The 22,253-nt window shown below is 46.0% G+C and overlaps 2 protein-coding genes and 1 long non-coding RNA gene across 5 annotated transcripts in view; 1 reads left to right on the top strand and 2 right to left on the bottom strand.

The window, feature by feature from the left end:
- WFDC1 (WAP four-disulfide core domain 1) overlaps positions 1-4,979 on the bottom strand; it is a 139,739-nt gene extending 134,760 nt beyond the window's left edge. For both annotated transcript variants that reach the window (XM_064459664.1, XM_064459665.1), the window contains exons 1-2: positions 4,669-4,979; positions 4,200-4,298 (exon numbers count right to left, since the gene is read on the bottom strand). The gene's annotated coding sequence lies outside the window, so the exon portion shown is untranslated. The remainder of the gene's footprint in view (positions 1-4,199; positions 4,299-4,668) is intronic.
- Positions 4,980-5,002: 23 nt separating this feature from the next.
- Positions 5,003-7,883, top strand: HSBP1 (heat shock factor binding protein 1). 2 transcript variants are annotated; one of them, XM_064459666.1, is made up of 4 exons: positions 5,003-5,134; positions 5,797-5,863; positions 6,044-6,163; positions 7,611-7,883. In XM_064459666.1, exons 1-3 carry the CDS (start codon positions 5,090-5,092, stop codon positions 6,160-6,162), a joined length of 231 nt encoding a protein of 76 aa, XP_064315736.1. In that variant the 5' UTR covers positions 5,003-5,089; the 3' UTR covers position 6,163; positions 7,611-7,883. The 2 variants fall into 2 exon arrangements, with proteins under 2 accessions (XP_064315736.1, XP_064315737.1); XM_064459667.1 differs by having other exon boundaries at positions 6,044-6,202.
- Positions 7,884-14,301: 6,418 nt separating this feature from the next.
- On the bottom strand, positions 14,302-20,480 carry LOC135314594 (uncharacterized). Its single transcript, XR_010374103.1, has 3 exons — positions 20,137-20,480; positions 15,314-15,364; positions 14,302-14,649 (listed from the first exon to the last, which is right to left on the bottom strand). It is a non-coding gene; the product is annotated as an uncharacterized LOC135314594 (long non-coding RNA).
- Positions 20,481-22,253: the final 1,773 nt, after the last annotated feature.

Below are 22,253 nucleotides of genomic sequence, written 5' to 3'. Positions count from 1 at the left end.
AAATATATCTGTGATTTTATGTGCTGAGTATCTTAAGAACCATAAATTCAGCACACTCAAGTGAGGGAGCTGGCAAGAATGGCTGCAACAGTTTGAGTGCACGGTCATTGTCCAAGTAATACTCAGGACTACCACAATTATCTGAAAGTCGTCAGGGAGCCCAAATAAGATCTGATGGTCAAAGCAATTAAAGTATAGTGCATATTTATTGTCCCACAGAACGCACAGACGTAATAATATAATCTTTTCTAAACTGTTACCACTGAGCTAATGCACGAGGATTCTACCAGTAACAGAGTCCTCTGGAAGAGCTGCTATTTAAAAGACTTAAATATAGGACCACAAAAATGTGAGGTCACAACAGAATCCACAAGCGTTTTTGGTAAGAACAGGGTCTTTTGCAAAAACATCTGTCTTTGCAAAAATTACTTTTGGGAAATTTTATTCTGCTTTTTTAAACTTAGGTTTCATTAGCTGCCTCCCAACCCCTGTGTCATGGTTACTGAAAAGGAAGCCTAACAACAAATATACAATTAATTCTGCAGCTTTAACTACTTAAGGGGATTTTGGCATTAACCGGCACAAAAATAAGCTGTTAAATTAACAGCCTTTTTCAAGTGGTTAGTTGATGAGAATTATATTGAACCCTAAGCCTACGTCACCAAAGGAACAAGAACTGAATCAGACCTAAAGACGCCAGTACCAGAAATGCCTGTCAGGCTTCCACAAAGGCAAAGTTCATTTCGAGTTCTCTGGAAACCAGAAAGTGTGCCGGCTTTTGTACAAAGCCCGACCATCACTCAGGGCTGCGTGAGGCCCAACCGTTCTACTTCGGAATTACATATCCCCACATTTTAAAGGAGTTTCATTCACTGTTTTTAAATCATTCATTGTAAATTTCCCTTGATTTTGAAGAAAGCAACGGGCTCTTTGTAAATTTTTAAGCTCCTCCTTCTCTGTATACTTTAATTAAGACTTTGTCAGTAAAAAGCTAGCAAGAGAAGTCAGCCTTCTACAGCTCCATTCGTTTTAGTAATCTCTGAACATGACTGTAAAAGGACCATTAATCCTACGAGTCCTCCGTGCATAGCATTTTCTTTCAGTCCAGTCTCAAAAAGGAGACAAAACCCTGCACATTTTGAGTCATTGTTTAACTGTGCCATGCTAGGACGCAAATGAATAATGAAAATATTTTATTCTGACACGAAAAAACCAGTCCTGAAGTTATGAGAACATGCGTGCATCCATTCGACACTTTTTAAAAATCTTAACGGCCTGAGGAATCATTTTATTTAGTCTGATCTGACCCTGCGTAACAAGGGCTTTGCACCAGTTCAGCAGACGCACATTTTAAGCGATACGACAAAACCCTCTAGGGCTTGTCCTTACCCTAAGGTGGGACATGGTACTGGGATGTCTGAGGGAGAGGAGGCACCAGCAGAACCTATAACATGCCTCATCTTAACTTGCCACAATTAGTAACAATATGGTGTATGAGGTTTCCCTGGCAAGGTTTGGGGACTGGCTGGGGGGCTACAGGGTGGCTTCTGTGAGAAGCTGCCAGAAGCTTCCCCCATGTCCAACAGAGCCAACGCCAGCCGGCTCCAACACGGACCCGCCGCTGGCCAAGGGCGAGCCCATCAGCAGCAGCGGTAGTGCCTCTGGGGTAATGTATTTAAGAAGGGGGGGGAAAAAGCCTGCACAACTACAGCTGAAGAGAGGAGTAAGAAGTGAGGAACAGCCCTGCAGACACCCAGGTCAGTGAGGGAGGAGGGGAAGAGGTGCTCCAGGTGCTGGAGCAGACTCCCCTGCAGCCCCTGGTGAAGACCATGGTAAAGCAGGCCGTCCCCCTGCAGCCCGTGGGGGTCAGCGGGGGAGCAGATATCCCTCTCCGCAGCCCGTGGGGGTCAGCGGGGGAGCAGATATCCCTCTCCGCAGCCCGTGGGGGTCAGCGGGGGAGAAGATATCCCCCCCCGCAGCCCGGGGGGGGTCAGCGGGGGAGCAGATATCCCCCTCCGCAGCCCGTGGGGGTCAGTGGGGGAGCAGATATCCCCCTCCACAGCCTGTGGGGGTCAGCGGGGGAGCAGATATCCCCCCCCGCAGCCTGTGGGGGTCAGCGGGGGAGAAAATATCCCCCCCCGCAGCCCGTGGGGGTCAGCGGGGGAGCAGATATCCCCCTCCGCAGCCCGTGGGGGTCAGCGGGGGAGCAGATATCCCCCCACAGCCCATGGGGGTCAGTGGGACAGCAGATATCCCCCTGCAGCCTGTGGGGGTCAGCGGGGGAGCAGATATCCCCCCCTGCAGCCCGTGGAGGACCCCACACCGGAGCAGGTGGATGCCCGAAGGAGGCTTTGACCCCATGGGAAGCCCATGTTGGAGCAGGCTCCTGGCAGGGCCTGTGACCCCGTGAAGAGGAGCCCGTACTGGAGCAGGTTTGCTGGCAGGACTGGTGACCCCACGGCGGGACCCACGCTGGAGCAGCCTGTTCCTGAGGGACTGCGCCCCGTGGGAGCGACCCACGCTGGAGCAGGGGAAGAGTGTGAGGAGTCCTGCCCGAGGAGGAAGGAGCGGCGGAGACAACACGTGTTGAACTGACCACAACCCGGTCCCCGTCCCCCTGCGCCGCTGCAGGGGAGGAGGTAGGGAAAACCGGGGGAGAAGTTAAGCCCAGGAAGAAGGGAGAGGTGGGGGGATGGTGTTTTTAAGTTTCAGTTTTATTTCTCATTACCCTGCTCTGATTTGATTGGTAATAAATTAAGCTAATTTCCCCGAGTCGAGTCTGTTTTGCCTCTGAAGGTAATTGGTGAGTGATCTCTCCCTGTCCTTATCTCAACCCAGGAGCCTTCCCTTATATTTTCTCTCCCCTGTCCGGCTGAGGAGGGGAGTGACAGAGCAGCTTTGGTGGGCACCTGGTGTCCAGCCAGGGTCAGCGCAGCTCACATGGTCACAAAGTGGTGAAGTCAAATCAGCAATGACTCACTCTCAAGGTCAAGCTGCAACAAAATCATCTACAAGAAAAATGCTGGAAAATCAGGCCAATCCTTTGTTTTTTCTTGTGAAATGATGGACTACTAATAACGGCATGTGCATTGTCACCTGCTGAAACTCCTGGAGAACTGCTGCAGGGAGTGCGCCTTGGACCATGTGTCTTCTCCTGGTAGGCATCCAGCTACAGGCTGTAGCCTTGTCACTGCGTCAGGAGGCCAGAAACGGCCTCTGATAGCTTGATATGTGAAGCGGCTTCCTGAGAGCTCCCCTCTTTCCTGCACTTCCTATATAGCAAATACTAAGAAGATAACGGGATGCAGCAATTTAGTTTTGCCAGAGGAACACACAACAGAATTAAGATCACCCTCAGCTCGGAGGAAGAAGGCACAAGCATACCCGTCAGACCTCTCCAGCTCCGTGGGCGTCTCTCCCCATTGTGTTTGCATCTGCTGGACTCCTTGCAGGAAGCCACACATCCCCTGACCGAGCAACACACAGCCCCGCACACGGGGGAGAGCCCGTGCCGCTGAGCGCCGTGTTGTCTCCCTGTTCAAAAGCGTGCGGGGGACGACACGGTCCCCGGACAGACACTGCTACGCCGCATCCTTTGGGGTCTGGAGTGGGTGGGCAGCAGCCACAGCTCGCCCCAGTAAGCACCACCACCTGCCACGGGGCTCACAGCAGCAGTCGGGGAGCAGAGAGATCTGCACTTTGACGTGCACCAGGAGACCAAGAGACAGCCTTTTCAAAGCAATAGTTTCTGTGATTCAAAATAGCACTTACAAAAACAACCACCTTTGGTAAACACATCAAGCAAATAAATTGGAGTTAATTTCTTAGCATTTTTCAGACCTAGAAGCCATATTTACTTTTGAATAGACAACAAAATTTCCCAAAACTGGCACCGTGTAGTTTTTTATTACTACTGCAGTGCTCCAAAAGGCACATTAATAATGCAAACGCCCTGCATCTCACATTTGTTACTAGTTATGGGATAAGGCAGAGTGTGTCAGCGCATTGTATTGGCTTTCAGGCGAAATGTGACATTTGAGAATCATCTGCTGCTAATGGAAAACGTTCTTCATTGACAAATTCAATGGTTTTGTTAACTTCAGTTCCAATCTCAGTACACAATAACCAAGCTGTGTAAACATCCGCTCACGTCACAAACAAAAACTACAAGTTTTGGTCTAAAAAGCCTATGAACTTACACTTAGGAAACGCTTATCCTGGGTCTGTCCCCACTGCGAAAATCCAGCCTACGAAGCTTCAGAGTATCTTAAAGACTGTGTCACTCATCTGTGGCAGACCTGAATTTAATATACCGCATGGAGCTTTGTTATTTGTACCTTCTTTCATGAAGACAATATGCCACAATATTATATTCCCCTTAACCATCAATCCATTTACGCAACACTTGAGGCTCCCGGCGCTTATCTGTAAGGGTGCCCTGCCTCCAGCGAGCCCCTTTCTGAAGCCAGGTTACCTGCACGCGTTTGCTGGCCAGCCTTAACCGCTCTTTCCCTTTTAAATTAAATTATAAAAAGGCAGACAGCACTGTTTCTCAGCCGAGGAAATATATTTGTCATCTCCCCAGCTTGCAAAGTTACTTTTTAAGAGCAGGAGCAGACCTCTTACATCTCACTGTGAGGAAAGCTTTCATTCTAAGTGTAAGATTACCCGTAAGCTCCACGCTCGGGGGGAAAAAGCCGTGTTTTAACGCCTTCCCTTCCCCCGCAGCCGTGCACCGCGCTGTTACACCAGACTCGGCCTCCCACGCCGAGGCAACACCCGGAGGGGAGGCCCGGGGCTCCCCACTTCTCACCGCCCGCAGCGGCGGCGAAGGGGAGGAGGCCGGGGGCGGCTCTCCCCGCCGCGGCGGGGCCGGGCGGCCGGAGACGGGGCTTTTCGGCGGGTTCTGCCGCCGCCCGCGCCCCCCCGGTGCCGGCCGCCCCTCAGGCCCCGCGGCGGGCGGACTACACCTCCCATGACGCCCCTCGGGGCCTCGCCTCTCGCGGCTGGCGGCGGCGGAAGGCGCGGGGCGCGGCCCGGAAGCGCCGCTGCCGCGGAGCCGTGAGGGAAGCGCCCGCCCCAGCCCGCCATGGCCGAGACCGACCCGAAGACGGTGCAGGACCTCACCGCCGTGGTGAGGCCGCCGCCGCCGGCCGCGCCGCCTCCGGGGGAGCGGGGAGCAGCAAGCGCCGCGCCGGGGCGGCCGCAGGGCGCGGGGCGGGCGGGCCGCGGCCGCCCTGAGGAGAGGCCCGGCCGGGCGCCCGCGGCCTCGCCCCGCCGGCGGGCCTGGCGTTACCCCGGGGCAGCCGGAGGGCGGTTACCGCCGTGTCTCCCATCGCAGCCCCAAAGCCGCCCGGTTACCTGAAGTGCTCCGTTAGTGCCGCCTCCCGGGGCAGCGGGGGCTCCTGGCGTGCGGCGGAGTTGGCTGTGCCTGGGAGGGACGTGGTGGGGGTCTGGGAGCGGGGAGGGGAGGTGCGAGCGAGGGAGCGAGCGAGGAAGGTGTCACCGTGTGATGAACGCGGGGCGCTGGAGGCAGCTCTTGTGGGTTTAGTCCTGGTTGTGGAACGCAGGCGTTTTCTAGGTCTTAAAATTGCTTAGTGTGAGCCTCGGTTCTCCTCTGTGTACATTTGTACATATATGTAAAAATGATTTATAAATACGTAATGATATTGTTTATGCACAGTTGAGCTCAGCAATGGAAGAAAACATTGTACTTGCCTCGCTACATGAGATTAAATTCTGTAACAACCTCACTGATGACAACAAAACAGCCTTCTTTTTTTTCCTTTCTATTAGGTGCAGACGTTGCTTCAGCAAATGCAGGACAAATTTCAAACCATGTCTGACCAAATAATTGGAAGAAATATCCTTTTTTTTAAAGTCAGATGGGTGCTATACTTTACAAGATGCACAAATATTTTAAAGTATATTTACTAGTGGGATTTGTAAGATAAATTTAAAGTGGCCATAAAGGCTTGAGCAAACAAACGAAAGAAGCCCAACCACTGGTGGATCGCAGTCATATTCCTTAACTCCAGTGAACTCGATGACATGAGCTGTCGCATAGATGACCTGGAGAAGAACATAGCAGACCTCATGACACAAGCGGGAGTGGAAGAATTGGAAGGCGAGAACAAGACCCCTGCTACTAACAAGAGTTAAAGTGAGACAATTGCTTGCTGGCTTTGAAACAAGTCCTCAGGTCACTTGAAATTATTGACTTTAAAGTAGATGGACTTTTTCCTTTGGTCTGTGAGGTAGCCTGATTCATGCAGAGCAGCTCTGTACGTGGTAATACAAGCAGTTTTAAGAAGCCCTCCTCAGCAAGCTCCTACCAGCTGCCTCACCAAGGATGTTTTCCTCACCAGTACTGGGAGGAGAGTTATTTTCTTCATGTCTAGTTAGTTCTGAGGAAGTGTGATAGCTGTTCTCATCCTCTGTTAGACGTTCACTCTGGTATTCCTAGTAAGATCTGAAGTAATGACTCTGCTGCCTGGGAAGGAGAAGAGATGGGGAAAGTATTGGTGGCAGAGCGAGCTGTTCTTTTCCCTTCTCCCCTCATATTTGAGCCTTCTGAAAAGGACCCTAATCTCATGCACGTTACCAACACCCGCTCCGGTTCCCATAGCTAGAAAGGTAGCGTGAGCGCGGCGCTATGCTTCCGCCTTGTGCTGCATCCTGTAGGCCTCAGCACCCACCAAGCTCCTCAAGCTTGTGACTTGGTGCTCTGCACGGGGGCTAATGAGCGAGTCACTGACGGTCAGCTCTAAATCCCTCCCGTGTACGTTAGGAGCTTGCTGGGAGTACGTGACTCGCACGTGCCACCACAGAGCAGCAGGTCCTGGCTTGGCCAGTATGAGATGACGCTCAGGTGTGAGGTGAGGCATATTCTAGGGCAGCGCTCCCTGGAGGAAGAAATTTCTTACTGAAAGATAAATGTGATTATATTACATGTTCCTCTTGATTTCTAAATCGATAACCTGCTCCCATATTACACAAGAACATTGGAGAAGTAGATGGTTCATCTACTTGGCAAGCAGCAGTTTAAAATCTAGTACAAAAAGGTGTAAATATATTCAAGTGGTCAGGCAGCACCACGCATAGCATTTACAATTGCTAAAGGCATTTCAGAAGACGAGGGCAATGCAAGAGTGCCAGAACTGTTAGGGCATAAATAAGGGCGGTGTGTGGTGCTTAATTATAATCTATGAGCACTAAGATTTCACTTCAGGTTGTGAAGATTTTTACTTTTGTTACCCATGGAAGGCAACTGGTAAATAAAATACTCGATGTATTGTGTTAGATTAACTTTTCTTTTTTTAAGGTGGCTAAGTAAGATGTGTCTCAGCCTCTCTTAGGCTCAAAATTCTGAGCTCAGGTCTAGAATATTCCGCAGCCTGTATAATAGGCCTGTGTGTTTGAAACAGCTGTCCGTCTTGCTTGTTCAGGTACATACTTCTTGTGACACTTTGACACAAATTATTATGGGCTTCACCGCCCCCGGTGCCAGCTGCCTTAGCCTGAACCCCACAAATTAGAATTTCTGGTGAGCATGATTCCCTTAATGCTTCTCAGTAATATATTTTTTAAACTTATTTTTTCCCCAACAGGTTGCCAATAACTTAAGAGGAATCCTGGAAGACTTCTTTGGTTTTTGGTTTTTTTTCTTTCCCTACAAATCCTTGGAATTACAGAACAGCGTTTTGCAACTACTGTGTGTAAAAGCATTTTTATATTGCTACAGAGCTTGCGTTCCTAATGTATATTGTATAGTTACGGGTAGGGTAGTTTCTATTTTGATTCGTGTACTGTAATTTCACTTTTTGAATTCTTGTTATGAGGATCAATTTGTTGTGTTATTAAAACACAGATCTTATGGATCAGTACTGGGTGTATTTTTTTGTGAAGTCACTTTTTTCTCCTTCCTATACTTTTTCTAGACGTTTGTTTCATTTTTGATAGCTGAGCATCCTGTGACTCCCGCCAAATGAAAATCTTAGCTTGTCCTGCGTAACCTTGTGGAGCGAAGCACTAGATTGAAGCTTAGCATTGGTCTTAGCTCTGAGCGTCAGCCTCTCAACGGGTGGAGGACTCTGTGTTGATTTCTCGTAAATGTAATAAGGTGATTTTGCAAACGTAAGACACTCACCGTCGGAGCTGTATCTCCTGGTGTTACCTTACCTGGGTGTCGGAACATAAACCACAAGTACAGACCTAACATCAGAGGCACCTGTACGCAGCTGAGCGGCCACTGCCTTCAAATCTGTTATATTTAGGCAGCCAAGGAACTACCAGCTCTGAAAAACTCTCACTGTGGGATTTAAGTTTTGTAGCACTGTAAAACTCACTGCTTTGAAACCGACTGTCATTTAGTGTCACCTTTGAACAGGAACTATGACGAGAATAGCGGCACTGGGCAGAACGGGTGGGGTTGCGTGAGCGTCTGCACGTGCCCCCGGTTTCAATCGCGGGCTTGTGTGAAACAATTTGCTAACAACGCAGTGATTTGAGTGACGACAAGGGAGAGCAGCCAGGTCGAATTGTGAAGCCTTGCTTCTCTTTGACTAACAACTAGCTGGAACTGTTCAAAGTACTTGATTTAGAAAGGTGTTTGCTTTTATAATTATACCCACATTCATGGGCCTGGAGTTTAACAATTACTTTAGAGTATTTTGGCAATGAAAAGTGGGTTTAGAAGAGTCTCTGCTGTGCCGCTTGTGAAGAAAAATGACCAACGCGGGATACTGCTGACAGTCGTTGCAGCGCTCCTGCAGCTTGGGATGGAGATCGAAGAACGTGCGTGGGGCAGGCAGCGGTTACGTGCGGACCGTGCCCTTTGACCGCCACCAGGGTAGTGCCTGTGTATCAGGAAGGCAACACGACAGGCCGTTTCTCAAAACTGAGGGGAAATTGTAATAAAAGCTTGTAATAATAGGGGAATTTTGTGAACGTAGGGAATGTATCGATATGACTTGTGATACCAGCCTTAGGCTCTTTGTAATGTTGTTTAAAAAACTCTAATAAACTATTATGTGGTAACAAATAGTCAGGTCATATGTATTGAAGCAAGATCTAGCATAAATATGACATTATATGGGAGATTGTATTTAGTTGTGAGTTACAGCAGCTGAAGCTGCCAGGATATAGTCCAGAATATAGGTGGGTTCGGTGTAATACGTGGGTGAGCGCGATTCGAGCCCTGCCAGGTCTGGATTTTACTCGGTAAGGACAGCATAGACCAAATTCACAGGAAAGTATTAAAGCAGAGGATGATGTTGCGTGGTGCTTGCGCAGCTACTCGGTCTCTTCTGGCCGCCTTCTTCCTGTGGGAGAAACAGTCGTTCTTGACCTTGCTCGCACTGCCCTACCTGCAGCGGCAGCAGGCCTGCTCTCCTGAAGTTCACTGTGTCGGAGTAACTTACTGGAAAATTACTTCAGCTTTAAGCAGCAGCTGGAGTGTTCATGTCATTGGAAAGATTCTAAACACTTTTCAGTGGGGGTATTTTTCCCTCATAAATTTAACAAGCTGAAGATTGCAGGAGCTGTGTAGCTGTCGTGGTTTAGCCCCAGTCAGCAACCAGGCCCCACGCAGCCGCTCGCTCGCTCCCCTCTGGTGGGATGGGAGAGAATTGGAAGGGTAAAAGAGAAAAACTCGTGGGCTGAGATAAAGACAGTTTAACAGGGAAAGCAAAAGCCGCGCACACCAGCAGAGCAAACCAAGGAATCCATTCCCTCCTCCCCACGGGCAGGGGGTGCTCAGCCATCCCCAGGGCAGCAGGGCTCCATCACGCCTAACGGTGACTTGGGAAGGGAAACGCCATCACTCCAAACGTCCCCCCTTCCCCCTCCTCCCCCAGCTGTATGTGCTGAGCCTGACGCCGTGTGGTGTGGGGCATCCCTGGGGTCAGCTGGGGTCACTGTCCCGGCCGTGTCCCCTCCCAACCCCTGGTGCCCCCAGCAGAGCGTGGGGAGCTGGAAAAGTCCTTGCTAGTGTAAGCACCACTCAGCAGCAGCTAAAACATCGCCACATTATCACCACTGTTCCGAGCACAAACCACCGCCCCGTACTGGCTACTATGAAGAAAATTAACTCTATCCCAGATGAAACTGGGACAGTGGCCTGTGTGTTCTACACCGGGCACCAGAAATAAATTTGAAACTCCTGTCTCGTCTCGCCTGGTGTCCTAACGTCTATTTTTATAGCAGGAATGATTCTCTCTCGGTACAGAGGAACAGCGTTATAATAAATCCATGTTTTGAACCACTTAGGCCCGCTGATACGTGATCCAGCATTACAGTTTCCTTAAGAGGATTTTTCATTTAATCTCTGCCCTAAAGACAACGTACAGTAAATAAGACCGCACACAGCTACCCCGTTGGCTAATATGATCTAATCTAATATGATTCATGCGCTAAGTGAGGCTGGTTAAAGGCCAGAGACACTCGCTGCCTGCACGAGTTTCGCAGCCCGCCTTTCCCCGAGCCGATGCCAGGCCTGCCGGGTGCGCGGCACGGGCCATTGCCCGCGCTGCTGCCCGCGTTGGGACTTCAGCTTGCAATTCTCGCACCCCATTGCTGGCAGCGGAGACAGGGAGCATTTGTGCGAATTCATGTCATCTGGCCTCCTCTAGGCTTAGCTCGACCCGCGCAGGAAGGTACCGTTGGCTCCTTTCCTTAGCTGAATGAGGCACGGGGGACTGGGTTGCCTGAGATTACTGTGGAAATCCGTGAGAGGCCCAACCCGCCTGCCTGCCAGACCCGGGGGAGGGCTGGAGTCGCTCAGTCGTTCTTCCTCCAGACTTGAAAGCTCATTAACTTCATTCCTTCCTACTGTAAATACATTTGATTTGTGCCTTCAAAAAGAAATTAATTTTGATTCCGTGTGGTTTTGCCGTGAAACACCTGTAACCAAGGCCAGAGACGCTGCCCGTCCTCTCTCTAAAATGACATCTAGCTGCAGTTTTTCTGGACTTATTCACGTGGAATTATTTAATGAGTTTTTTTAGTTTTCCTCGAGATTATAACTCTCTAGCAGATACTGCCTTCTAGTGGGCCCTCTCTCACTAACAGAAGGAACACTGCTCAGATTAATTATTTGGTTACCTTTAACGCACAAGTTCAGATGTTAGGACTTTAATGAGCCACATGCTGTTTTGAAATGTGGTTATAACACAAGGCACTGAAGCTGTGTTTACAATTAAGAAAATTAATAGGATACACAAAGCCCTTCCTGAGCTTTAAGCCTTACCGTGTTTTGAAAAGACCTGATGCTTGCTGAGACTTTTTTTTCTGACTCTGATGTAGAGTTAATGAAATCAGGTCATTAGGAAAATAAAGCATGGGAACAGAGACTTTACATCATAGGAGCACACCAAGATAGAATGGTTTAAAAGGTCTTGTCTCTCAAAAAAATGCACATGTATTAGGAGAAAGTAATCTTTTATGTCTTTTTGCTACACACCTGGCATTTTTATTTATCAAGCTCTTGTAGTATTTACATACGTAAAAATTTCTTCAGTTTACAAAGCTGTAGAATATATAATCCTTGCTCAAGCGATTAAATCCTGTTCGAAAAGAGCAGCTGGAGAAGCGATGGAGTTAAGTGTTTCTCAGGGCTCAGATTCATAGGTGTTAATACGACACCTGGATGGAAAGCCCACGACCCTTTCGTGCAAGCCCCTGTGCAGGTATAGAAAATACAGCAAAATAATCTATCGTTTTAGGGTCAAAACCGAGAAAACAGGCAAGGAGCTACTTGAAAAGTGGAGGCAGAAGAGAGGAGACAAATTACTTAAGGCTTCACAGCAGATCAGTGGCTGAGCCAGGCCTTAGTTTTCAATCTTTGTTAAGCGACCTGCAAAAAACCCTTGAGACAGACTATGTCGCACTTGCCTGTCTCCCAGAACAGGTAGGCTGGCAGGTGTACCTGCAAAATAAGGATCTGCGCCTTCACAGCTGAATTCCCTTAAGCGCTGAGATTGAAAAAAAGCACACGCTGCACAGTCTGCTTGTGTTCAGCAAAAGGTATCCCGAGTTTTGGTGCAGCATATGTGTGGGTGTCAAGCGCGGCAGAAATGTTTGTCCAAATGCTGTCTCAAGGCGCGCAGGACTCTCCCCAGCTCAGGCGAGGCGGGTCACTGACAAAGACCCGCCTGGTATTCTGCCCGCTGACATTTCCAGTTGCTTGGGCTCGGAGTACCTCACCTGCAGGGCACCTCAGGTTTTGCTTATAACATTCCTCCTTAGTCCAATTCCTCCTTCTCTAAGAATATGAATTTCCCAATGGATAAAAGTTTCTGATTCCCACGCAGCTCTAATAAATATTTCACTTATTTCTGTTGCAGACGTGCTTGGCCTTGAAGCCCAGATCCCTGTCTCATTAAAGCATATTAGGGAAGCTTTTTGCATTTTAACCGGCACCACCACACTGGAGGAAATCACTGAATTCAGCTGTTCTCTATCCACCGGCATAGAAATATCCACTCTTTAGGAGCAACACTAGAAGGTTTCCAGGATGTTTCTGCCTGTCTGTTTGTTTATATATGCACTTCGAGAAGTCAGGAGGCCAGGGACATCCAGGACAGGCAGTGTATAGTTTGGGAAAATTCAAGCAACTGATAACACGGAGTTAAAAGCGACCAACTATAAGACCGGAGGCTAGCTCCTAGTTTCGAGGCATTTTAGACCCCACGTGTGAAGACTGTGTGTGATGAAGTGTCCACCGTGGTCTGAGCTCAGACATCAAACACATCCTAGTGGCAATAACGAAGGAGGGTTCGTTATCTTCCCCAGAGGCCGCTCAACAGCAGAACAGCAGCTACCTTTGTTTGCCAAGGGCTATAAAACAGGAGAAGTTTGTATTATACAACAGGTGCCCAGTTCAGATAGACTGTAAGAGGCTGAACCTCAGCCAAATTCTCTCTTCAAAACATGTTCATGCTAAAAAGTATTCTTTAGAGCTAGAAGGCAATAAGAAAAAAAATCAGAGGGCACTGCGATAGTTAAATATCTAAGGCCCCAAAGTGCAAGTGTCATCCATCTTTGCAAACAGATTGATTCTACAAGGATTTTGTTCACCTGTGAAGTACCAGAAGGAAGAGTCTTCAAGGCTCATCACCAGATCTTTCAGGAAAAACTATATTAATTTCTTCCTGGCTCTACAGAGCAGTAAATTTTTACTGCAAATGACTGGGCACCAAAGGTAAAACAACCTGTGTGCTTGCTTGCCTACATTCCTGCTGAGAAACACAAGTACAAGGCCTCAGTCATGTTATTCTCCTTTAAAAAATCCCCTAGTTCCAACAACCGAAAGAGTGTTTGTTAATGAACGTCAATGGGATATAAGGCGGGAAAGCCAACCCACACCCTTGCACTGTCTCCAGTGAGGCCAGCCCTCCTGCTATTGACACACAAATGTATTATAAATCAGACCAAATCTTCTTAAAAAATTAATGGGACTGCAAATGTTAAATTTAATGACAAATGCAATTGACATTTATTAGAAGGGACACCACTGGGATCTCCAACAAGTCAGGCAAAAAATTTAATCAGGTTCTTATCAGAGGGTTACAAATAGATGTGTCATTTTAATAAATTTGACAAGTGTACCGTGCAGCTGAGAATTGGGTGCATCTTAAAAGACAATTAACTGTAGATCCTTGAACAGGATTCACTGCTCTGGAAATCCTTTGCAAGTCCTTTTTTCCAAATTATTAGTGTTACCCTGTCATGTGAGAAGGTACAGAATCGTGCTCTTCTTCATGAGTAGCCCCAATTCTCATTGTTTTAAGTGAACATTTTAATTAAAAAAATGTATTCAGAACCAGTACAGAATCTATAAGCAAGAGCTCTTCAATTCTTTGAGCGCTGCGGGTAGCAGTGGAGGAGATGATTGGGGTACCTTTGATAATCTGGTTTTAAATGCTCTTAATTTAATTTTTATACAAGGCCTTCACATTAACATTGTTTTTCTTTCAGGGCAGAACAACTTTTAAATAAAGATCAAGACAGTGGTTTAAGACTTTACCACTGAGCAATGTGGAAGTGAATATGACCATGAAGATTTAATTGCTTCACAGAGACCCCAGACGTGATCAAGGCCTTCCCCCCTTCGTCCCCACTGAAGACACTCTTTGCGTTTCAATGTGATTGACGAGTTAGATTATTACTGTCACTCATTGGCAAGAAATGTAGTAAATTGAAGCCCTTGAAGGAAAGGTCTGTCGCTCACACCATAAAGCTCTTGTTTCAATTCCATTTTGAGTACTTCTAAAACAACAGGCAACAGTAAACAATATTTAGCAGAATGACACCATCTGCCATTTATTTTTTTTTATCATCTTTCCGGTGTTTTAAGCAAGGATTTGATTATAAATACTGACAATTGGCACTATAAATTATGATTTTCTGCTCTCTGAATAGTGAGGAGCAAAACCAAATAGAGTGCAGATTTAAGTCTCAGTTTTCACACATTATTGAGCTTGTGAGATGTGTTTCCCGATTAACCCACTCCCGCCTCGTGTTCGTGGGAGGGGACATGGCACTGCTGAAGCACATTCGCCGAGGTTCGTCATTGGTTCTGCATTCGGTTGGGCCACCTGGAACCGGGGATCGGGTTCTGCTTCGTGGAGATACCGACAAGATGAATGGCTGAAGGAGCGGAGCGAGACAAACCAGTTACCTTTGCAACTTTATTTGGTGGCCCTTTATGTCCTGGTGCTGTTCCTTCTAAGGCTCGGACTAGAAGTACCCTGTTCTTCCATACGTGGCAAAATTTACAGGAGCTTTGTGTTCTTCCCATGATACAAGACAACAAACAGAATGGAAATTTCTACCGTCTTTATGCATTTGTAGCCTCATTGATCCAGAGTGTTTTAGGAAATCCTGCTCCACCCCCTGAAAGCACTGAACAAAATCACTGTTTCAGACATCGCACAAAATGAAAAACAGATTTATTGGACCTGAGGCATGTTTAAAAATCAGGAGGCTTTACATGCCATAAGTTATTTTAAAACATCTTTGAAACTACTCCATAGACTGAAGTTAAACAATTAAAATGCATAATCACATTTAAAAAGCAGCACCAAAAATATAAGTAATCTTGTCACAGAGGCTGCTCCAGCATGGTTTGATTATTTAACGTTATGCTCTAAAACCAATTTATACCCTATACCCTTGATCTCTATTTCAATTTCAGGATGTTAATGCATGCACCATTGCTGTATTAGCTGATAGGGCAGAACAAATACTTCAGGAAAAGTCATGATTAGAATTTGAAATCTCTCAGACATGTTTAATACCCAAACGTACTCACCTCGCTGGCTTTTCCTGCAGATTTTCCCCACCGGTACCCCGTGTCTTATACCTGGAATGAATGATTATTTAACATCAGTAACAGGTGAGCCTAGAGCTCTGCAGGGAGTATAGCAGTCCTCCTGCCATGAATGCTAAAATTATCGGGCATCAGCTAAGTCTCTTCAAACTGCACCGTTACACGAACGGCTTGTGTCTCCAGGCAGGGAGAGCAAGCGCTCGGCACGTACCGCGCTACGGAAATCTTAGGACCCAGGTAGCCCAGTGTGAAGGTGCCAGAGGCTATTTGCTCATTTTCCTCTTTGCGCTACTTGCGCCTCCAGCTTCTGCAAACTCTCCTCTAGCCTTTGCGCTGACTTTGTTTCACTGTGTACGACCCTGCGATGAGAAGATATTAAGGCGTTTGGATCGCTGAAGCACACCGCGTGCTTTGAAGCCTCTAACGTGGCCCCGAGTTCCATTCATTTGCTACTAAAGGAAACCACACGCGAGATGAACAGGGAGACAGAATCACCGGTGCAGGGTAAATGATTTTGTATTCTGAACGTTGGCAAAGAAATGAGTGAAATTTGAGAAGCTTATTTATAGGAAATTAGCCGGCGGGCAACGTTAACACAGGGGCTACCATCCCCTGTATTATTAATGCCTTATTAATTGCATGCATACAGCTAGTAAAGTGATTCATTACCTTTTCTTGTTTGAGACATATTGTGTATAAATATAGTCCACTATCAGAATATGCATCCCCAAGCATCTCAGACTAACTGCTTGTCTAGCAGAGGGATATAACACGTACTCGTGCTCTTTGCAGAAGGCACAGGGTGGTATCTCTTCACATCCTCCCCAAATGCCTCCAAGAAAGGAGGAATATTGCAGATGATTGCTTGAAAGGCACAGGTAGATGGGGGCAGCGTAGAGCATGTATATCCATGCCTCAGAACCCAGCTGGCATAGATGCAAGTCTTCACCCCTCCAAATGAACGTGTAGATACGATTCAGTGCCAGTTACCCACAGGGCAGTTGCCATTTCAGGTAGCAGAGGGATTTGCACTGGAACTGGGATTTACAAGGCTGGTGCCTGCCTTGGGGAAGGCAGAAGTGTAGTGCAATGCTTCATAGTGGCCCAGCAAAGACTGTAGCAACCTTTTCTATGTCTGCAACAGGGCTGTCTCAAAATCCCTGCTAAATAAGCCTGATTCCCATAAAAAGGAGCAGATAATCTGAAGGAGACAGCTTTCCATAGAACTAAGCGAACAGTTATTTTCACCGGATACTCCAAACTCACTCTTAAAGATCTGCCTGGTGTTTATGTAATGGATATGCGTTCTGAGGACAGAAAGCTTTCATTTTTGGTATCAGTTAGTCTTTTTCTTACTGTTTTACAGCTTGTCTCAGAAAAGGATGAAATCTTTCCCTACAGCAACCTCTTAAAAAACACAGAAACAAGTGGCTCATCTTTGAAAGCAACACCCATATATTTTCCGAGGAAGGTTTTCTAAGCAAGGGGACTGTAACACTTTGCAAAAGTTCTGCAGTTTTTCTTGTACAAGATAGGAAGGAATGGTAAAAGTGTAGAGTTGTCCTTCAAGTGCCCTTGCCTAAACAAAATGAACAGCTTGAGTGCCTATCATTAGCAGACAGAACACCTCTGCAGGAGGCACACGGCTAGAAACCCAGAGAATTCTGCATGATTACAGCTAAGTAACTTGACAAAAATCAAGCAGAAAGTTTTCCTGAGGGAATTTATCTATGAAAAACTGTTTACACTAAGGTTAGCATGTATTAACGGGGTCTGAGTATAAAAATTGTTATTTGGAGATAAACAGGGAATTTCAGCTCTCAGAGGGAGAAGGGGTTGAGGGCACATGCCCTCACTGCAAGGACACAGATGATATATGCTTCACCTCAGGGTACTGCGAACAGTATCTCCAACTCCAAGGTTATGGGTGAACATACACTCACAGCAAAGCATAAATATACAATTTTTGGAAATTTTCTTTAAAGACAGAAAGGCTACTTGAAAACTGTCTGTTTCTGTTGAATGGGAAATTGGAACTGCTAACCACAATTACACCATACCGAGGTTTTTCTAGCTCTGTTTTCTATGATCCTGTCTTTAGAATGATAGGAATAGCTAGAAAGTACCTTGAGAAGCCAGCTATCTCTCAGTCTGCTCCAAAGCACAACTATGCTGTGAAGTCTGACAGATTTAGTTTAACTGTTCCTACAGATGCTCAGTGATAGAGATTTCAGTGAGGCTTTGTGATTCTGCAGCACACCCACTCGACCATCCTCTTGGACCAGCCTGAAGGGTGTTGCTCAACCTGTAATTCTTTGAGCTTTGGATGGTGCATGCCGAGGTGGAAGAGCAGAACCAGTGCGAACAGGTCAAGCAGGTCAACTTTTTGTGAAAAACAAGGCTCTTGTACTTCTGTAGGAGGAGATCCTACAGGTTAAGCTTTATCACAGACTAAATATACACAGTATAATTCCTCAGAATTATTACACAAATATCACTAGCATTTTTATTTAGCTAAGGAGTTTGGATCCATGGCTAAAAATCCTCTAATCTTCACCCAAATATCTATTGCTATTTAAACATCGGCCCATCTTACTTGTTACAATGACCGTTTGTTAAATCCTAGTCTTACGGTAATGTTAACTGATTAGATTCCCACTGTTCTCTAGTGCACAGAACTTAATTGTCAACTGGGTGGCAAAAATCTTGCTAACAGAGGAAATACTTCTATAGGTTCAGCAGCATAAATGTACTTTTTTCTGAGTAGCCCTTTCTGGACTAGTGCTACATTTCTATTACAGGAGATTATTATAGCTGAAGTTTTGCTTCGCTGTGAAATTAGTCCAGGTTTTTGAGAGTCCAGGTAGGCTGGCTAGCATGGAAAATACATAAATCTTCAACTTTAGCCATTGCTCTGGTTTTACCGCTTTTCAGGTATAGTTGTTGGAACTGATTAGCTTCTGAAGAGACCACACGAGTGAGCAGACACATAGCCCAGACCCAACCTAGCCCCTGAATTTCGGTAAGGTTCAGAGTCAAACTGCCTTGTCTTCACAGCCTTTAGGAAGATAGTTTGACAACCTGTGAACCTGCAGTTGTTACATCGGAGTCAGAGCCTCGTGATGACACCAAGAACAATCCCTTGATTTTTCCTGTTCCAAAGAGCAGGAACAGATTTATTGCCTGAAGGGAAGGAGTGAAGCAGCACTAAAGCATTTACAACTGTCAAACCTAGAGCCTGTGGGATAGCAAACCTCCCAGGTTACATGAAAAGAGCAAATGTCATCCATTTTCCCCTTTAGATGGCAGGTGTGTATAGCCTTTAAAAACACCCAGGACAGTACTATTTAATTCATTAGCTATAGAAATCCTTCAATATTTGTTTGAGTTAAGAATCAATCTCCATTTACTGTAGGATTCTGGCCCACCAAGAAGATCCCATATGCCCTTCCTCTCTCAGAACAGCCGTGTTCTGTATGTCAGTATAACTGGGAAGCTTTAAGTGGCATATACAATAATCATTCACAAACAGCTAAGAGTTCAAGAGATATACAACTGCAAAAGCGTATAAAAGCTGATGGAAATATATGTGATTTGGATAAAGATTAGATATTTTCTATGAAACTTGTCAAACAGTCTTCAAACTGACACAAAACCGTACAGGAAAGTGGCTGGAATAATGTGATTTCAAAATTGCTTGTGTGACTATTCTGCACTACTGACGCTAAGTTGTTGTCCATTATTTATCGTTAGTATATTCAGCTCTAGAGAGGACGTATAGAAGGACTCAGACTGAACTGAAGGAGCGGAGAGCGCTATCTTAAATGAATAGTCAGCAGAGAGCACTAGGGTAAATCTGTAAACATACAAGATCGTTTCACATCTTTGAGGCAGGTACAAAAGCACATTGTCAGCCTGGTTCAGTAGATGGCACTCTACCCTCTGTAATGAAGCCATGCCTCAGCACAGCGTTAAGGGAAGAATCCGGTTCTGGATGAGAAGTACCGTTGAGATCCTTACTCCTTGTAGTCATTAGATGCTCAGATACCGTGGCAGTAAGTGCCGCTGATAGGCCTTAACAGATGGCAGGATCCAGGGTGCTTTTCAACTCCAGGCTTGATGGCCCAATGACCCAGTTGTAGTTTGGGTATTGACAATCTGCCTCCCAAAATTCCTGTGAAGTTGAAATTGGGCATAATGGCGTCATTCATTTCCTGTCCTAAACTCCTTGGTCATTTCAGTGCCACATCCCAAACCAGCGAATTGTATTCCAGCCTGTGCTGGATTGTTTCCAGATGTGTAAGTGTAACACTTGGTAATCTACTGGGGATGAAGAGATGTCTCAAACGGTAAAGATATTTTGCTCAGGCTTAGGGGAGGTGCGAATAATTAAGCGAATGAAGGCATAGTCCTTCATTTTTTCACAGCCAGTCTCCCTCATGGCGTTCTTCCCTTTTTTCAGCTCTTTCTTTGCTAAGGGAAGTCATTCTCTGACCTCAGTCTAAAAGAGAGAGACAGACCCATTTCAACAGTAGCACCTCTATGAACATGACCTCTTGTTGCCGTACAGGGTCAGGCTGCAACCAAATTCCCCATGGTGTTAAAGCTGGACAGAATGGCATCCTTTGCATCACGTCTTAAATCACTGCTGATAGCACTATTCCAATCCAGTACATAGGCTGCATATCAACGACGAATAAACCACACGGGCATGCATGTGCAGCATTTTGGGGATATAACGGGTGTGGGAAGGTACCGCAAAATTCAACACAGGCAGTACAACAATCAGAAGGTATTTTACTCACTGTAAATATGGTGACTGAAAAATGAAATGGGTCAGAAACGTAGCACTTGGATTGTCTTGGTGACCAAATAGGAAGCAGCATTGCTGGCCCACTTTCTCCTACAACAATAGATAAAGAAGGTTTCAAACTTCTTTCTCAGCAAAGCAAGAATCTGTAGAATCTCTGTGTTCCTCTGCAATAATCTTATTCTCTTTTATTATCCCAGCACAAATCGGAAACAACTCACTTCAATGAGGCGGAATCAGAACAGTGTGAGGAAATAAATCTCTTTTTTCCTGAGGGCTGGCACCATGAGTGAGGTGGGATGGATGGGTGCATTACTGATGTCCTTCTCCTCCCCCCAGCTCAGGTGACAGCTTGGAATATTTAAGACCCATGACTCTAGGGATAGTGAGGCAGAGAATCCACAGATGGAAGCCACAGATCACACTGTTTTTTGACTTTTGAATGAAAATAACAACCTTCTCTCTTCTTATAGTCACTTGAATTTCAAACCCGCTCTTGACAAACACAGGATAAGCGCAATTTCTGATGACAGTGAAAGTCAAATTTACATTGTACTTTTATGCCTGCACTGTTCCACTCTCACAAGTCAAGAGAGATGATGTTTCACCTATCATGCTACTCCCATCTCCCCAAGCAAAAAGACGAAAGAATGGCAGATTCGGTGTTCTCCTACTGAGAATTCATCCCTGTCCATCAGTGTTTTGGTGTTTCAGTCCAAAAAAAAGCAAGCCTCTGCTTTAGTTTCGAATAGTGTTTTTTCAAAGTAAACTTATTCTGCTATGATTCTTCTCATGACACTTTCCATGTTTTTTCCACATCAGCAACTTTCTAATAGCAGCCGAGAAGGAAAGAGGAGCTCCATAAAATAGTATTAAACAAGGACACTCATTGGTAATTAAAGTGGGAATGGAGACACAGGAACACTGGGTAAAGCTTGCTGGAACACCTCTCTTTGGGATATTTCAAACAGTTTTTTGAAATAACATTTCTGTCTTTCTAGAGCTAATTATACATTTGCTGCACACTAAGCAGAAGGCTAAATTAATTGGAAGAACAAAGGTAATTTGTTGTGGGTTGGAATGAGGCCATGGATGCTTGTTTCCCTCGTGGGAGAAGAACTGATGACCTATCCTAGGTTTGTCATCGACAAAAGATGGGATGCAGGACCAGAACGTGCATCCCACCCAGCCCATCGTGCAGCAGTACTACCCTCCAGCCTCCTCCTCACCCCTAGCTGTGCCAGCCGCTGTGACTACTGACTGGGTAGCAGCAGGTGGAAAGTCCCTCTGCCTCTCCTTCCAGCCTCCCTCCGTTCTTTCACCATCTGGCAGTAGATTGCTTCAGTAAGAGGTGCCAAATTCAACATGTCAATATTAATCACCAAAGTCACAATGGAGTATTTGTGAGGCCCGTACTCACGTTCTACCTGTCAAATAGATCATCTCCTTTGCGCTGGTTCTTCATAAACAGCTGGAGATTTTTAAACACCTTATTAAAACAGAATAGATCATCAGCAGCTGGAGCATTTCAAAGATGAATGGGCTTTATGCCAGTAAATATGGTACTTGCCAAAAAACAGGTGGCAACCATAACTGCAGTGCTCTACAAGACTGCTGCCCTTCCTGTTGCATATATTGTTTTGGACAGGCTACACCACGTGGGGCAGGTGCTGAATGCCTACCTCCTTCTCCCAGGTTGTCAAAAGTTGCAAATATAAAACATGTATTCTCAGACTTCCAGAATGTCTGCTTAAATATGAAGTGATACAGTAGTTCCTTTTTCTGATGAGGAAAGAAGAAAAAAAAAGTATGATAAAAAACGTCTGCTGAACATCTGCAGAAAATCAATTTCTCTGAGGTACAAGAGAGCCTGTATTGCCAAAGTTGGAAACCGTTCAAAAATATACATTTCAGTTCGAGGTGTTAGTGCTTTTATCGCAAAACATACATGTGCAGTCGGTGTCTTTAAACTCAATTTTATTCCCCTGTGAGAAGGATTTAATTGGCTTCAAATAAGAAATCACTGGTTTACATAGTACAATCTTTCACTTAATACCCAAGAATCCATGTCATGTATTTAAATTACAAGTAAAATACTTACTAATGAGCTAA

Source organism: Phalacrocorax carbo, chromosome 8, assembly GCF_963921805.1.
Source record: "Phalacrocorax carbo chromosome 8, bPhaCar2.1, whole genome shotgun sequence".
NCBI lineage: Eukaryota > Metazoa > Chordata > Aves > Suliformes > Phalacrocoracidae > Phalacrocorax > Phalacrocorax carbo.
Note: the sequence above shows the minus strand (reverse complement) of the source record. Positions and strands in the feature narration are given on the sequence as shown.

Coding starts and splice junctions, on each gene's coding strand:
- HSBP1 (XM_064459666.1), top strand. CDS start 5,090: ATGGCCGAGACCGACCCGAAGACGGTGCAGGACCTCACCGCCGTG. Junction 5,135..5,796: donor TGCAGGACCTCACCGCCGTG/GTGAGGCCGCCG, acceptor CCTTTCTATTAG/GTGCAGACGTTGCTTCAGCA. Junction 5,864..6,043: donor TGACCAAATAATTGGAAGAA/ATATCCTTTTTT, acceptor ACTCCAGTGAAC/TCGATGACATGAGCTGTCGC.